The sequence below is a fragment of the Cylas formicarius genome, unplaced genomic scaffold, assembly GCF_029955315.1.
Source record: "Cylas formicarius isolate icCylForm1 unplaced genomic scaffold, icCylForm1.1 PGA_scaffold_1__22_contigs__length_36826433, whole genome shotgun sequence".
Classification (NCBI taxonomy): Eukaryota; Metazoa; Arthropoda; class Insecta; order Coleoptera; family Brentidae; genus Cylas; species Cylas formicarius.
In genome coordinates, this window is record NW_026844264.1 from 8,479,997 (window position 1) to 8,493,852 (window position 13,856).

Sequence of the window (13,856 nt, forward strand, 5' to 3'; positions counted from 1 at the left end):
TTAATTCAGGAATGAAAGAGTTAGTAATCATAGCTCTATACCGATCACCATTGACTGTAACGTTCTGGCCATCATCGTTTTTGAAAAAGTACGGACCAATGATTCCACCAGCCCATAAAGCACACCAAACAGCCAGTTTTTCTTATTATTGATTAGGAAAAAAAGGTTAATTTAATATATTTTTGCGTATATAGAGGATGGGAAAAAGGTAGTAAAGAAAAATATTTTTTGCGTTATACATTTTTAAAATCCACATGGAAAGGGTTCTGCCATAATATAATATACAGGACGTTCCATATTATGCTACAATACATTTCGTTGAATCGGCATCCATTTTTGGGCACCGAAGTGTCCACTTCATGGACCATGTAGTTTTAAAACGCGAAACAAGATTCTCACATATTATTATATGTAAATATATATATATATATATATATATATATATATATATATATATATATATATATATATATATATATATATATATATATATATATATATATATATATATATATATATATATATATATATATATATATATATATATATATATATATATATATATATTGCTGAACAACGTTGTTTATGTCGACAAAGCAGCGTCGATAGAAGATACCAGTCGATATACTCGATAAGCAAAATTGCTTGAAGCGCAGTCGTGTGTAGATGAAACAATATTTTAATAGTAAATATCAATAATCAGGTTTTAAGGTCTAATAAATAAAATTGTTACATTTTTCAATTTTTGTGTTTTTTTTTTATTTTAAAAAATACTCCTCTATAATTCGCCATGTTGCCCCATTTCTTCGTTTTTATTACTTAATCTTTGACCCAACTCTATCGACGATCCTCAAATTCGATCATACTGTTCGAAATCCAGCGTTTTATTACTCTGCGCCGTTTACAAACAGACTTTTAAAAAATCATTTTAATAGTTTCTAAACGGCATATTGTCTAGCATCGCAGCTAGCGACCCCAGTTGAGGGTACGGAATTTAAATTACCCTGTATCAGTCGGTCGATAACGTTGCCATGTGCTCTAAATCGGAATTTTAGAACACGAATTCAATATAAGGTAGGGACGAATCATCAAACATGGAACCCTTTGATGGTTATAGTGTAGAATCAAAAATAATTTAATAAGCATATGGTTAAAAGGTTCTCTCCATTATTTTAAGCGTTAAGAAAATTGAAATTTCCTACCTATGAAGTCACACATATCGTGTGCATGATTTTCAATATATGATTAGAATTTATGACAATATCGTCCTGAATCATCTGAAATTTTCTTTGAATTTCTGAAAAAAAGTTAGAATTTCTGACACAAGTCTTTCGTCTCTCCTTTATACCATTGCTAATCGAAACATCGGATATAGAGGATAATTCATAAAGACTGGGTAATCTTTAAGCTGGAGGTACTAGACACCAAAATATTATGCATGGCGTTGAATGTTTTAATTTTATTTATTAATTATTTAATTTTTCATTTTTCATTTAATTCAATTTATTTTCGATTTTTTGATTTGACAATTATGAAGTCGACACTTATTTAGACGTTGCTCGTAGATGGGGCTAATTTTCCCATATTATTTAAATAAATCGAATAATAATGTAAATTTTTGTATTTAACACATTCAAAGTATTTTTTCTGAATTTTTAAAAACATTAACATTAACATTTAAAAATCAATTTTAAATAATAACAATTTTGATAATAGTAATAGAAAAATTTTTCAAAACAAATGCTGGCATTTCATAATATTTTGGAGTCTAGTGCCTCAAGTTTCGAGAGAACTATAGCTGAAATTCTCAGCGTGTATTCTATCGCACCCTGTCCATGTATATTTCGTGGTGCCTATTTATAATCTTAAACACGTCCGTAAGTGAAACCTCGTCCGTCCAACACAATATACGGAGTTGCGGCACGTATAATATATTCTTCCGTCCGGCTTTATCATCCAGGATTGCGGCCGGACAGGACGGGACACCGTCCGGAATGTCCACGATTCCCAGCAGGTTATTGGTCGCTTCTCACGCCAAACCCCTCGGGCAGGGAATTAATAACGTGTCCCGAGCGTTCCCGGTTGGTTTCCGGGACTTGATTTACGACGATCCGAACTTCCTCTGTACCATGCAAATAATAAAAACGGCGGCTACCGCTTACCTCATAACCTCACATTCGTCGTTGACGTTTGACGCGTCGGTTGATCTGCGGGCGGGAAATTTAAATACGAAAACTCATAAGAGAAATAAAATAAATAATAATTATTTAATATAAATTGCAATTAAGTAATGCTATATCACCAACATCCCAAACTAACAATTAATCCAGATAAATCGCTCTCTCATCTCTGGTCTGTGGCAATAACAAGAATGTTATTCAATTGTACCAAAAGTATGGGAGTTGTTTTAGACAACTTGCATAAATTTAAAAAACATTTCAAAAATATCTTGGGTCAATGAAAACTCTATACAATAACAGCCATATTTTAAGTGAACAACAAATGTGAACTATTGTGATTTTATTTATGACTTTTGTTTAGACCAGGAATATTAAAATCGTAGTCAGTACATTACTTGTTAAGTTTAGTCCATGGATTGAGGAAATTGATCATAAACACATTGCACTGCCATATTTCAGCGACAATGTTCATTTACCTTAAAGTATTTCAACTTGATTAGTTCTTGTTAGCACAAAGTTTCAAAATGACATATAAAAACTTTTTTTTATCTCTACTAATGGGCTCAAACTCGACAATGATTAAAACTCCTCTAGAATTCTCATAAAGCAATTTACAATGTATAAAAGAACAGTGTTTCATTCGTGTTTGGTACTAGATTGTCCAAAGCACCAAACTTAGACAGGTTTTTTTACAATAATTATTGTTAAACAAGTTAATTTTAGTCAAATAAAGTTATTATTATTATTCCAACTTTCAGTCATTAATTGACTGATCTTATTCCATCGACATGATCTTTAGTATTGTGCAGGTGTTTAGGATAATCACTGTTCGCACAGGTAGTCATGTATATATCATTCGGTAGACCAAAATTCTTAATATTATTATGGGAACGTTTTGTCACAGTTCCCTATACAGATATAACAATTGGTATCATTTTCATGCTCTTCAATTTCCACCATTTACGTTTAATGCTATTAAGATATTTCGTGATATTAAATAAGGACATACTTATAAATAGCTAATTGTAATCTACTTATAATGCAATTGCTATACGCTTATTACTACGGCAACTTATAATTTTTATAAGTCTTAGGGCTTGCCATTTATAAATATTTAAAGCTACTTATGAATGGCTTTTTAATTTGATTTTTTGATTGCATTTTTCATATAAAAATTGCATGAAATAATTTCTAGATACTTAAAAATATTAACACTTAGTTCTGACATGGGATAGCCGGCTTTTGTGTATTTTTTCGTCTACGTACTATTTACGTTTTATTATGTTTTAGTTGCAATCATCATTACATTGTCGTATTGTTATGATGATCATATTGTTATAGTATTAAGGGGTTGTATTTGTTAAATGCGGAATAAAAAGAAAACAAAGCGCTATAGAACTCATTCGCGTTCTGATGTCGAAATTTAAAGTAATTCGTTGAAAGAGGATCGCCAAGTAAAACAACGAGTGGCGAACAGAAAAACGAAATCGTCCGCCTTGTTTGCCAAAAAAAGAATAACAAATCCATCTGTCGGAGTGCACTAAATGGGAGTGTCGAGAGCTGCACAAACTTTAATCTCGCTGCCGGGTTACTAACGAAAATATTTGGCCTGGGGGGGTGGCAATCGAGTTGTCTTATCCCGCCGTAGCAGGGGCGTGCCTTCCTGTACCAGAACATTAGCGACAGTGATGTGCAGATGTACTTAATTTTAAATATAGAGCCAATAAGGCCAATAGAGCCAATAAAGAGCCAATTGCGTCATTGCACAAAGTAAAATAATTTTAATAATAATATTATAGATTGCTATGTGGAAATATGTCTATATAGGAAGAGAAAAATAATCTGATAAAGATAAATGAAAATTTGATACCTATAAGGATGTCCAAACGCAGAGATAAAAGTTCTATTTGGAAAACAATAAATTAAGAACAACCCGCAAAGTGTAAATTCTAAGCTAACCAAAATTCAACTTATTTTGAGTTTCAAGTTCTTCTATTGAAATATAAGATTATGATAAAGATATTGATGTAGTTTTCATTGGTTTGATCGGCTCTTGTTTGACTACCTATTGAGGTAAAAAAGTCACATGTTGCATTTATTATTTCATCTGGTGAGGAAGTATGCTATCGCCTCACTCAAAGCATGAAGTTTATGCTTTAAGCCTTTTTGAAGCTATCGACATTTATTTTCAGATATAGGGTAAAGGGCAATTACAGAAACCCGAAATTCATATTTAGTTAGGACCCCCGGTATAATGCACAGACGTCCAAATAAAAGGGAGCGGATTTATAAAATGGCTGTTAATGAATTGCCTAAATCTGAATGGTTGCTATGGTGACTACGTCAAGTTGGAGAAAATGATTCCCGTTAGGGGCCATGAATCACCAGAGTATGAGATTATAACATAAAAATATTAAAACCTTTGTAGTTACATTATAAATGGCTAAGTTAAACAAACTTGACGCAGAGATAAAGCAAACCAAATCTGCTGACTTTGGGCAATCTTTGTAAATCTATAATGGATAATACTAAGACCAATAAAAAACAATAAAATATAAACTGAAATAACAAGTAGGGAAAGGTGGGCCAAGTTGGCGAGCTGCTTGTCAAAAATAAAATCTCTTTTCTCAAAACATGTTACTGTAAGAAAGTTTTTAAAATGTGTAAGTAAAATACAAACTACACTTTAAGTCTCCAGTTTAAGTAGTCTATTAAACATAACAATTTTTAATGAAATTCTCGTTTTAAAAGCATCGAATTTTATGACGGAACTTATCAAAACACATTTTCCTTTTCAGTGCCGAGTAAACTGACTTCAGTACCAACTTGTGTATGTTACAATTGTTACTTAAGGTGAGCATCCTAACCATCTCGCATGGCAGTTATTTTTCTTCAGATTTTAGAAAAGTTGAAAAGATGAACGTAAAGACACTTTGAATTCAAACCAAGTCAAGTCCTTTACAAACTTCACAGTATTCCTGCCTTTTTGCTCTCAGCCTTTGTAATAGTAATGCCCAAAAACATCTTCTCATTTCCAGAAAATTTATTTGTTATTGTATATGTGATTGAATACATCAAAATATCATTCTCTGTATAGTACCTACATCATGATTCAAACCAAATCAAGTTCTTTGCAAACTTAGTATTGCTGCATTTTTGCTATCAGTTTCTGTAAGAGTAATGCCCAAAAACATCTTTTCATTTCCAGAAAGTCTATTTATTTTTTTATATGTAATTGTAATATGTATTCTGTGTGTATCGGTATTCAGTATATCGGAATTCAAAGAAATTCAAGATCTTTGCAAACTTCAGAGTATTGCGACATTTTAGCCGTCAGTTTTTTGAATAGTATGGCTCAAAAATATCTTTTTCATTTCCAGAAAGTCTATTTGTTATTTTATAACAAGAAAATAATATTCTGTGTTTAGTATTGAACCAATTCAAGTTCTTTAAAAGCTTCAGAGTGTTGTAGCATTTGTGCTGTCAGTCTTTGTAATAGTAATTACAACACAATATAAAACAATATTATTCTGTGTAAGTATAGCGTTACGGTGAAAACCTTCGGCGATATCCAGGACTGACAACATTCTCTTAGTCCGTCAAGAGAAAGGCGTCGATTTCAAATGGAAATAATTTTCCTTAATAATTATAGTATTTTGTAATCAATCTTTTAACCCTCACGATTACGATTATGTTTCTTCTATCGTCGGTTTTCCGCCGCAATATCTGGGCGCGTCTGACCGGCACGAATTTCGTTTCCCTCCGCCACTGACCTCGTGAAAATCTATCGGCCGTAACCGAAGCGCCAGCCCGCATATACCGTCGAGTGTTATTCCGGCTGGATTGCTGCTTCTCCGCTAAAGGAAAAGTGGATTTTTCATTAAACTTTTCCGGCGGAAAACTTTACGATTTTCTCCCGAGTTCGATCATAAAGTAATTGGGCGGCTCGGGCGCTGTTTTGATTCCATTAAAACTGATTCTTCGACGGGTTGGTTCGATCACCGTCTTTGTGAGTACCCAAGATTGTTTAACAGATGTACCCGAAAATCGAATGACCCCGATAAAGGTCATTTTCTTTTAACTTACTTAGACATTTTTACTTAGTCACCCAAACTAATCAAAAAATTATATCTTTAATATACAGGGTGTGGATATATTATTGTTGTGTTTCTTTGGTATATATTAGATAGGTATAACATGGTGACAAAATTGATATAAAGCTGTACAAAGCTTTAAAAGTGTTGAAAAATATGATATGCTGTGTTGTGTAAAACGTGTAATAACCATATCGGCAAATTAGTGAAATTAATGTTTTTGGCAACAGTCAGAACAACTGCTACAAATTCTTGTAAAAAAATTGAGAATAGTGTTGGCCATCTAAAATCTACAGTTCAAGAGATTTTAAAAAAGCACAAGTTTAACCTTATAGATTTGAGTTGGTTCAGAATTTGCATACCCAGGGCTAGAATTTTGTCATTAGCATTTACAAAATATTCACAGAGATAAGGTTTTTGATAGGAAAATTATCTGGTCTGATGAAACTTTTATTAGCAATTGCCGGCATTTTAGACATGCGAAATATTAGTGACTGGTCTCAGTAAAATGAACATGTGTATCCTCTGGAGCAACAAGGTAGGAAGGCAGGAAGTAATATAAAGTTTTGTATATACCACGGCAGCCTCAGAGCAAATAGATGCTGGACAATATCTTCCCATGTGCTTAGCTAAATGCCATATTTTTATCAATAGGACGGAATTCCTGTGCATAATTTTAGAATCATATGTCCATATTTAGACAACAATTTTCCTAGTCATTGGATTGACACAACTGGCCCCATGAGATGGCCACCCAGGTCTCCCCATTTATCGGTACTTGATAACTTCTTATGGGGCTACCTTCAAAATCAAATTTACAAAAATCAACATCATACAATGGAAGATCTGCGGAATTCCACTAAAAGTGAATGAAGAAATGTGCAAGCACTCCCAGTTTTACTTAATGTATTGCCTAGAACAAGAAAATAAGGCCCATACTGCATTCAATATAATGGACGTCAATTTGGGCAGTTTATTTAGATGTTAATTTAGATTCACGTTTAGTCTAATTTTTTTCTCTAAGCAACACAATTTTTGAACTAATACAATTTTGCGGGAGGAAAATAGATAAGACTGATAAAAATACTTCTTGAATAAAACTGACTAATTGTTAAATATATAAATTGTAGTGTAAAACTAAAAAATAAATAAAATTATGAAGGGTGTCTCATTTATAAACTACACAACGTTATGTCATAATTGAAAAATGAAAACAATCTGACAACACTAAATATTAACTGAGATACGAGGGGTGCCGCGGATCGCGAAATTTTCAAAATCACCCGGTTCGTTCCACAACGAACCTCGAACCGCTCTAGTTTTACTCATAAAATATCCCGCAATGGCCACGAATCGACACAGTTTTCCAGTGGGTGGGCATTTTATTTTTTTGTTTAGTGTGAGGACTACGTCTTCTGTAACGTGATTGATTCTCACTTGATTAGTTCAAATAGTATTCAAAAGTATTCCAAGTCATCCGCAGTAATTTGGGATAGGGCAGCTTGGCGAAACGTTACCCTATTGGGCGCGATATCGACTCGCCATTGTTCGATCGAACCGATCGCGCGTAATCCAACAGCCGACGTGTGACGCAGGTACCCGAAGTCGGCTCGCGTATCGGCGGCACCTCTCCACAGCAGCCTACCGCGTTATCGATTGATATCAGTTTGTGGCGGCTGTGATTCGTCCCGGTTGGCCCCGCCCGTTCCCTCGCGGTTGCCATGGCGATTCGGGACGGCGGCAACGAGGACCGATACATCGACGCTATTGGGGCGCGAAAGAGGTGACCGGATGAACGGACGTCGTTTCGCGAGAGATTTTTCGCGGGGTATACCGGGCGATAAGACGATAACATCTATTAAAAGGGAAACCCTAGGTGTTTGACTAATTCGACTTTTTTTGTAATGCCAATAAATTTTACTTAATATTAATAAAAACACAACAATAATAAGAAAAAATTATTACGAACATCAAACTTTAATACAATATAATCGTTATACAGGGTGTTTACAAAAAACTCTATATTTACAAACAGTTTTTGATTAAATCATGAAAACGGTTTAATAACACTACACAAAATGTAGAAACATTTTAAAATAATTATATTTAAATAAAAAAATAATAATATAGTGTGTCCCAAAAGTAAAAATTTAACAAAAAAAAAATTATTTAGTCAAAACTCTATATAGCGAAATTGAAGGGACCGCTTTTTTTTCGTGATAAAGAATTATAGGCATTTGAAGAATAGCAATACACATATGTGTTCTGTAATATTTAATTATTTTATATACATATTTTAACATCTACTTAGGAATATTTTATATAAAGATTTAAGAACTACATTTAATATTTCAAATAATCGGTTATTTTCTTTTGAATTTTTTTAGTGTGGCAATACGCATCTCGTACTTCGGCTTGTATTTTCACCATTTCTTCGAGATTGGCATCTTCCCCATGATACATAAAAAAATTATCTAGCAGCTTAACTGAATATAGGGCTTGTTGAATGGTTGGTGGTGGCCCCAGATCAATTTCTTCATCTTCTTCTTCCTCTTGGTGCTCTTCCTCACCCTTTCTTTCTTGTTGTAATATGGCTTCGTCTGCCAAGTCTGCTGTTGTAGGCAAATCCTGATCTATAACCATAAAATCTTGCAACTCTGCAAAAATCTAAAGGACCCAGAAAATTGTTCTTTTACAGAGCAAATTATTAGTCCCAAATCAAAAATCGTAAAAAATATGTCTAATTGGTTTTCAAATTATTGGCAAAAATCTAAAAGAACCAGAAAATTGTTCTTTTACAGAGTAAATTATTAGTCGCAAATCAAAAATCGTAAAAAATATGTCTAATTGGTTCAAACGGTGTCATAGGCCGCAACAAGAGCTACAATTTTTGTATTTGCGGTTTTCGTCTATCACATACGCTGCTCGGGATATTTGAAAAAATCCTTAATGAAATCGTTATTTCGGGGGCTGTCAAGACGCGATGACGTCATTGATTATTACGACGCACTGCATGGTTTCAGAAAAAACTTATTTTCTCGAAAACCATTTACTAATTTCAAAAAATTCTTGAACCAGGATACATGGAAGATCCAGGGCTATAACATTGTTTGAATCATATACAGGGTGTGTCGTTTAGGATCCTAAAAATTTCCGTTTTGTGGGCAAATTATTGACCATAAATGAAAAACCGTTAAAGATGAGATAATTTTATTTGAACAGTATCGTAAACTGTGTCGAGAGAGAGAGTTTCAGTTCGCTGTGAATTTAAACTGCCCAAAACAAACCCAACATATCCCGATGGACAAAGTCCACATTGGAAAATTTATGAGTTCCCAACAGCGCCTGCTTGATATTTGCGATAGGTTACATTCAATATTGGTACATTTCAGATCATGGAATATTAAAAATTTCTCTCTTAGTTAACGACTAGTAAAAGCGTGGTTACACCAATAACCAACCTAACCCTGTTGTTGCTGATAACTACCGAGTACAAATACGAACCATGCAAATCTAGTGAAATATCAAATAACATAATCAAATATGTTTTTGGAAGATAAATTAAATTATAAAATGAACGTTGATGATTGTATTAATTAGATCGCCTTACAAAAATACACTCGGCTCCATGAAATGTACAAGGTGAGTTGAAAACTTGACTCCACATAAGGCATGACTAGATTTTTATTTTGTATGCTTCTGATTTTAGATTTAAAACTGGAAAGAAACTACGAATATAGTTGAGTGGGTTTTTACCTGTTTAGAGCCAATCCATTGCAGTATGATTAACATTTCCAAGGATGACCAAGTAGTATTATTCCCATTTTTTAAAAGAATACATACATAAACACTCATTATTTATTTTGTAGTATTGAAAAATAAACAACTGACATAATTTCGAAATACAACCTTAAAATTTAATTAGTCTAAAAGTGACAGCTGAAACAGAAGATAATTTGCTTGAATATACGGGATAATGTTCTATCCGTTAATGTTAGGTAACTAGTTGGGTTGTTCAATGTAACTTTCTTGATTTTATCTTATAGTTATAGAGAGAATAGTCACAAAAAATAAATTTTTATCGCTGTTTGCTGAATCAAAGTTTTTATTTTTGATTTAAAATTGATTTTTGTAATTTTTTATTTTAAACTGTAAGCCCCCGGAGCAAAATTTGGAAAGTATGAGTGTCCATTTGTTTTTAACTTTTTTGGAAAGTTTTTGGGTTCTCGTTTTGTGACTCACCTGTGAACTGCTTCTCAAGAATCCATATTACAATCCATTATTCTAAGCTAAACACCTAGTCTATGTAACTGGAAGCTGTGATTCAATCAGTGAGGAATTAAGTACCTTTAGGAGTCTGCTGTCTAGAAATTCTTTTAAACGTTTAAATTTAGTTATTTTGTTTAGTTACTTCATTAGGGTGAACTTTAAATGGCGATTCGGAGTTATGACTAGATATTTAATGGATTCATATATAATTTTCTTATTTATATTTGTAGTAATGTGTAGAGTCCTAATTTTATTTATTTATTTAATTACAAGCTCAACAGAATTACTTTTATTTACAGAATAGGGTGCGAATCACCTACGAAAAAATATTTTTTTAAATTTAATAATTGATTGAATTTTTGAAAGAGTTTTGAAAAGTTGATTAACTTAAACGTTTGCGGTTGCAACCTTGCAATTAGATTTCGTTTTCTGATATCATCTCAAAAGAAAATTCTCAATATATCAAAGTTTGAATTGGAAGAACTTTGAAAGTTGAATTGTTGGGTTGCCCTTATTGCAAGTGATGCCGAATGATATTCAATGTCTGTTACTTTTACAATTCCTCCGAAGCGCACAAAATTACCCAGTACCTGAGATTACTATGCTTTGATTTCCTTGCCCGTTTTATTTGTTTGTTGTATAAGCAGCTAAGAGATTTCGAAAAGCATCAAATCACGACTTGAAAGATGCGTAGCGTTTGATCTGATTAACGTTACATTGACTGTATTATTCAAAGTTTTGAAGAACTGACGAAGAGGGCTTTTTATAAATTAGCATAAAATCGTAACAAGTTATAATTTTAACAAATTCGGTGTTGTCAGATCTGCTATAAACCAATGGAAACTTTGGTATTTAATTTTCAATTTGTATTTTTGGTAGCAAAATCAGAAGCAACTTTTTCTCTAAACTTACGTATTTTTATCTCAGAATGAAAAAATGTGTTATTATACATTACTATCAAATTTTGTTGTTTCTTTTTTAATTGATAATTGATTGGCTGATAATTAATGGCCCACTTTTGGGCTCATATATAGAAAGTGGGTTTTGAAAGATGCTGATTCGCCTTGCATTATAAGAGTTTAAACAAAAAAAATCTCTAATAATAAAAATCGGTATTATAAAAAAATATATAGTTAAGGGCTCTGGGTCCTCATTTTGGTCATTTTATGAGTTACATGAAGTAAAGTTTATACCTTTAAAGCCAACGAAAAATTATCCAAGCATCATTACAGAGACAACTTGTTTATTATGGATCTTATGTTTTTATTAAGAAAATAAATATAGAAACGGGTTTTTGAAATATTCCCGCTTAACCCTGCGTTTTCAAATTTTGAATGAAAACATTTCTAACGCTTTAGGTATATCAAAAATTGATTTGTATCGACATTTTGAAAACGTTTTTGAGGCCATCACGAGAAGCAAATTTTAGACGTTTAAAATAAATAAAAAATCACACATGTATCGTTACACAGTTATAATTAGACATCGTATATATAATTTATTTTTTCCAATTTTAAAATAGCCGTTTTATAGTTAACTTCATCGAACATAACGTCATTAAGGAAGTATGAAAACGGGTTTTTGCAAGATGCCTATTAAACCTGCGCTATCGGATATTAAATAAATAAATCTCTCATATATCAGGTATACAAAAATGCGGGGTTATAAACAAATTGTAGTTCTAAGCTCTCGATTTTGGAGGCATTTTATGGTTGATAAAAAGCAATTTTTAGACCTTTGAAACAAATGAGAAATTAGTGAAATATTACACAGACCCTACATATAAATTGTGTATTAAAATTTGTATATTTTACTTTACTATTTTTTACTATTTAATAATTTAATTTAAAAGTAATATAATTAAATTAAAATAATATTGTATATAATACAAAATTAAATTAAATACTTAGAAAAGTCAAAAAACCTGTTTTAAAACTCAGAGAGCTATGAGTGTATAAAACTTATACCCATAAAAACCTACATTTTGATAATTTAATAAATATGAATTTAATAATTTAGAGTGTTTAACTAAGTTGTTTTGTCTTGTTCGCAGGCGAGAAACCCCACAAGTGCACCGTCTGCGGCAAAGCATTCAGCCAATCCTCCAACCTGATCACGCACTCCAGGAAGCACACCGGCTTCAAGCCCTTCGCCTGCGACCTCTGCGGACGCGCGTTCCAACGCAAGGTGGACTTGCGACGCCACAAGGAGACGCAACACACCGAGCTACGGCCCATAGTCACATAGTGTCAAGCTGGAGGGAGTTCCGCCGCGCTGGCCGAAATCCCTGTCGCGAAGGAGCCCGAAACGTCTCTTGGGCATCATCAGTACGGTCGCCAAACGTTGGACGGAAGAGCGACAGGTCTCGGACAATTTCCACACGTGTGCTGGACGCCTTCATGAGCATTTTTTTATCATAATCTGTGATTCTATTTACCATATATAGAATATATGGTAGGTTTTACGTAAGTCTGTACATACACATCCCATTTTCGACGGGTATATATCACTAGGTGAACCAAAGATTTTTTAGCGCTGTCCGAAAGATGTCATAGATCAGGGCGCCGGTTTTGCTTGTGGTTTGAATGACGTTAGTAACGCTGGCGATGTAAGTCATGAAGATTTTATTATACTTTCATAGGTCAGCAGAGTTGGTCCAAGCGTAATAGTAACGTCATATCTTACACCAGAATTGCTGTCTATTTTTGACTGCGTAGCAGTTTGATCGCTCTGGTTTTTCCAATATTCCCCCTATTTTTAGTGACTATGTAGGCTATTTCAAGGTGTACAAGCAAAATCTGTCGATCCCCACACTCTCCGTTACAATATTATTTCAAAAGTTGGAAATAACATTGTGAAAATTAAAGGGAGATAAATGTTTCTTGTATTCGGACGCCCATGTCAAATTTTAATCTTATCATTCAAAACGATAACGTCTTCTACAAAAGGTTAACGTTGGTTACGGGGGGGGGGGGGGTCCTTGAGGAACACCTTAAAGGTTATAAAAACTATGTGTGACGTTTGACGTGCGTTTTACAACGAATGCATAATTGAAAAATTACTGTGGAGCTTGTATTTCTATATATGTAGATAATCCCCGTTTGACGTTCTATACGTACATATCACGCATCTATCGGTGAGGCTTTGCTTAACTGGACTTCATGAATATGGTTGTTTAAAACTTCTTAGTAAAATGTGTGTTTTTTTTTATTAAATTATTTTATAAATTTATCGTTTGGAGACTTATTTAAATGTCAATGAGGATATTATCGTACGATTAAAAATCTAATAAGCCTTCCTCTCCAAATAACAA

At 33.2% G+C, this 13,856-nt stretch overlaps 1 protein-coding gene across 1 annotated transcript in view; it reads left to right on the forward strand.

The window, feature by feature from the left end:
- LOC132696618 (zinc finger protein 383) overlaps window positions 1-12,796 on the forward strand; it is a 102,331-nt gene extending 89,535 nt beyond the window's left edge. The window contains exon 5 of the mRNA XM_060661550.1: window positions 12,597-12,796. Within this exon, the coding sequence (XP_060517533.1) occupies window positions 12,597-12,790 (194 nt within the window). The 3' untranslated portion in view covers window positions 12,791-12,796. The remainder of the gene's footprint in view (window positions 1-12,596) is intronic.
- Window positions 12,797-13,856: the final 1,060 nt, after the last annotated feature.